Here is a 2,500-nt window from a genome sequence, read left to right as displayed (position 1 = left end):
TGATGATGAAGAAGCTGCTGATGCTGCTGGCTGTGTGACTCCTCCTGGTCAAACTGGGCCTGTGTGGGGGAGCAGAGCACCGTGAACACCTGTATACATCACACAGGTGAGGGCTTTATATCTCAGGTGAAGGATTCTGACCTGCAGGCTCCGAGCAAACGCCTCGTCTTCCTCCTCCTGGGCGGAGCGGACCACGGCCTCCTCCTCCTCGTCGCTGATGACGATCTCCTCCGCCGCTGCAGACGAGGAAACGAACGATCAGGACCAAAGGGACGGAGGAGCTGTCTTTCAACGTCCCATTTAGGGACCAAAGGGACGGAGGAGCTGTCTTTCAACGTCCCATTTAGGGACCAAAGGGACGGAGGAGCTGTCTTTCAACGTCCCATTTAGGGACCAAAGGGACGGAGGAGCTGTCTTTCAACGTCCCATTTAGGGACCAAAGTACTGATTTCAGTGTTTCCCACACGGTTTGTTTTTCAGCTGGACTTCCTCTCCCTGCTCTCCGTCTCGCTCTCATACACACGTGTGTCTCACTATCTTTGTGGGGACCCGTCATTGACATAATGCATTCCCTAGCCCCTTACCCTAACCTTAACCATCACCACTAAATGCCTAACCTTAACCCTTACCCTCACCCTAACCAGAACCTCATTCTGACCCTAATCCTAAAACCAGGTCTCAAACAGACCAGAGACAGAGAGAGACAGAGAGAGACAGAGAGAGAGAGAGACACAGAGAGAGAGAGAGAGAGAGAGAGAGAGAGAGAGAGACAGAGAGAGAGAGACACAGAGAGAGAGAGAGACACAGAGAGAGAGAGAGAGAGAGAGAGAGACAGAGAGAGACAGAGAGAGAGACAGACAGACAGAGAGAGAGAGAGAGACAGAGAGAGAGAGAGAGAGAGAGACAGGTTAAGCATTGGTGTGTAACGGCCTTTAACGTTGTCTACAAGTGTCCCCTTAACTGCTGAATCAGACTTTCGGGTGTGAAAGCCCCCCCGAGACTTTTCAACACCACATACGAAGACATTTATTACCCGTTTTACCAGCGAGAGAGTGACAATATAACCTAGAATTATTCATAACAACTACAAAAAGGAGGAGCATGAGTTTCTGAGGGAAGTCATGTTACGTATCTACGCTTGGTGGCAGCAGCTCAGCCGGTAGGGACTCAGGCTGGTTCAAGTCCCCATACGGACCTAATTATGGTGGGGGACTGGTAGCTGGACAGTTCACCTCCTGGGCACTGCCATGGTGCTCTTGAGCAAGGCACTGAACCCCCAACTGCTCGCCATTAGTGCTCCATTAGTGCATGTAGAGGTACTGAGCATGTGTGTGTATTTCAGGCCTGTGTGTAATGTGTGTAATAACAACAGAGTGAAAACATTGTAAGTTCTCTTGCAGGATTAATTAAGTATTATTATTATTATTATTATTATTATTATTATTATTCCTCACCTGTTGAGGCGTCTCCCTGCTCCCCGTTCAGCCATCTCTTCTCCTCTGCGGTCAGGAAGGACAGGGACTCGGCCGAGGCGGATGCCGCTGGCGAAGCTAAGGCCGCCGCTGGCGTCAGACTTTGCTTCAACCTCCGGCTGAGACAGGCAGGACTGGCTTCTCCCTCCACTTCCTCCTCTGATACTGGGGTGAGGTAGGAGGAGGAGGAGGAGGAGGAGGAGGAGGAGGAGCAGGACGCCGTCGGCCGCGGGGCTTCCAGCCAGGGGCCCAGATGAAAAGCTCGGAGAGATGAAGCTGGAACAAAGCCCTGCTCCCCCATCGCTGCAGCCAGGCGTCTGCGTTTGGACTTATGTGGTCGCCCTGGAGACCCGGCAGCCGCCGCCTGAGGACAGAAAGACAGCGGTCAACATCAGGACGCCACAGGGCTGGCAACAACATCAGGACGCCACAGGGCTGGCAACAACATCAGGACGCCACAGGGCTGGCAACAACATCAGGACGCCACAGGGCTGGCAACAACATCAGGACGCCACAGGGCTGGCGTCAACATCAGGACGCCACAGGGCTGGCGTCAACATCAGGACGCCACAGGGCTGGCGTCAACATCAGGACGCACAGGGCTGGCGACAGCGGTCAACATCAGGACGCACAGGGCTGGCGACAACATCAGGACGCCACAGGGCTGGCGTCAACATCAGGACGCCACAGGGCTGGCGTCAACATCAGGACGCCACAGGGCTGGCGACAGTGGTCAACATCAGGACGCACAGGGCTGGCGACAGCGGTCAACATCAGGACGCACAGGGCTGGCGACAGCGGTCAACATCAGGACGCACAGGGCTGGCGTCAACATCAGGACGCCACAGGGCTGGCGTCAACATCAGGACGCCACAGGGCTGGCGACAACATCAGGACGCCACAGGGCTGGCATCAACATCAGGACGCCACAGGGCTGGCAACAGCTGTCAACATCAGGACGCCACAGGGCTGGCAACAACATCAGGACGCCACAGGGCTGGCGACAGCGGTCAACATCAGGACGCCAC

At 55.2% G+C, this 2,500-nt stretch overlaps 1 protein-coding gene across 1 annotated transcript in view; it reads right to left on the bottom strand.

Moving 5' to 3' along the window:
* LOC144521745 (uncharacterized) overlaps positions 1 to 2,500 on the bottom strand; it is an 8,394-nt gene that overhangs the window by 3,192 nt on the left and 2,702 nt on the right. The window contains exons 4-6 of the mRNA XM_078256331.1: positions 1,455 to 1,836; positions 142 to 236; positions 1 to 59 (exon numbers count right to left, since the gene is read on the bottom strand). The exon at positions 1 to 59 is cut by the window's left edge and continues 37 nt beyond it. Of these exons, the coding sequence (XP_078112457.1) occupies positions 1 to 59; positions 142 to 236; positions 1,455 to 1,836 (536 nt within the window). The remainder of the gene's footprint in view (positions 60 to 141; positions 237 to 1,454; positions 1,837 to 2,500) is intronic.

This window comes from Sander vitreus, chromosome 8, assembly GCF_031162955.1.
Source record: "Sander vitreus isolate 19-12246 chromosome 8, sanVit1, whole genome shotgun sequence".
Classification (NCBI taxonomy): domain Eukaryota; kingdom Metazoa; phylum Chordata; class Actinopteri; order Perciformes; family Percidae; genus Sander; species Sander vitreus.
Note: the sequence above shows the minus strand (reverse complement) of the source record. Positions and strands in the feature narration are given on the sequence as shown.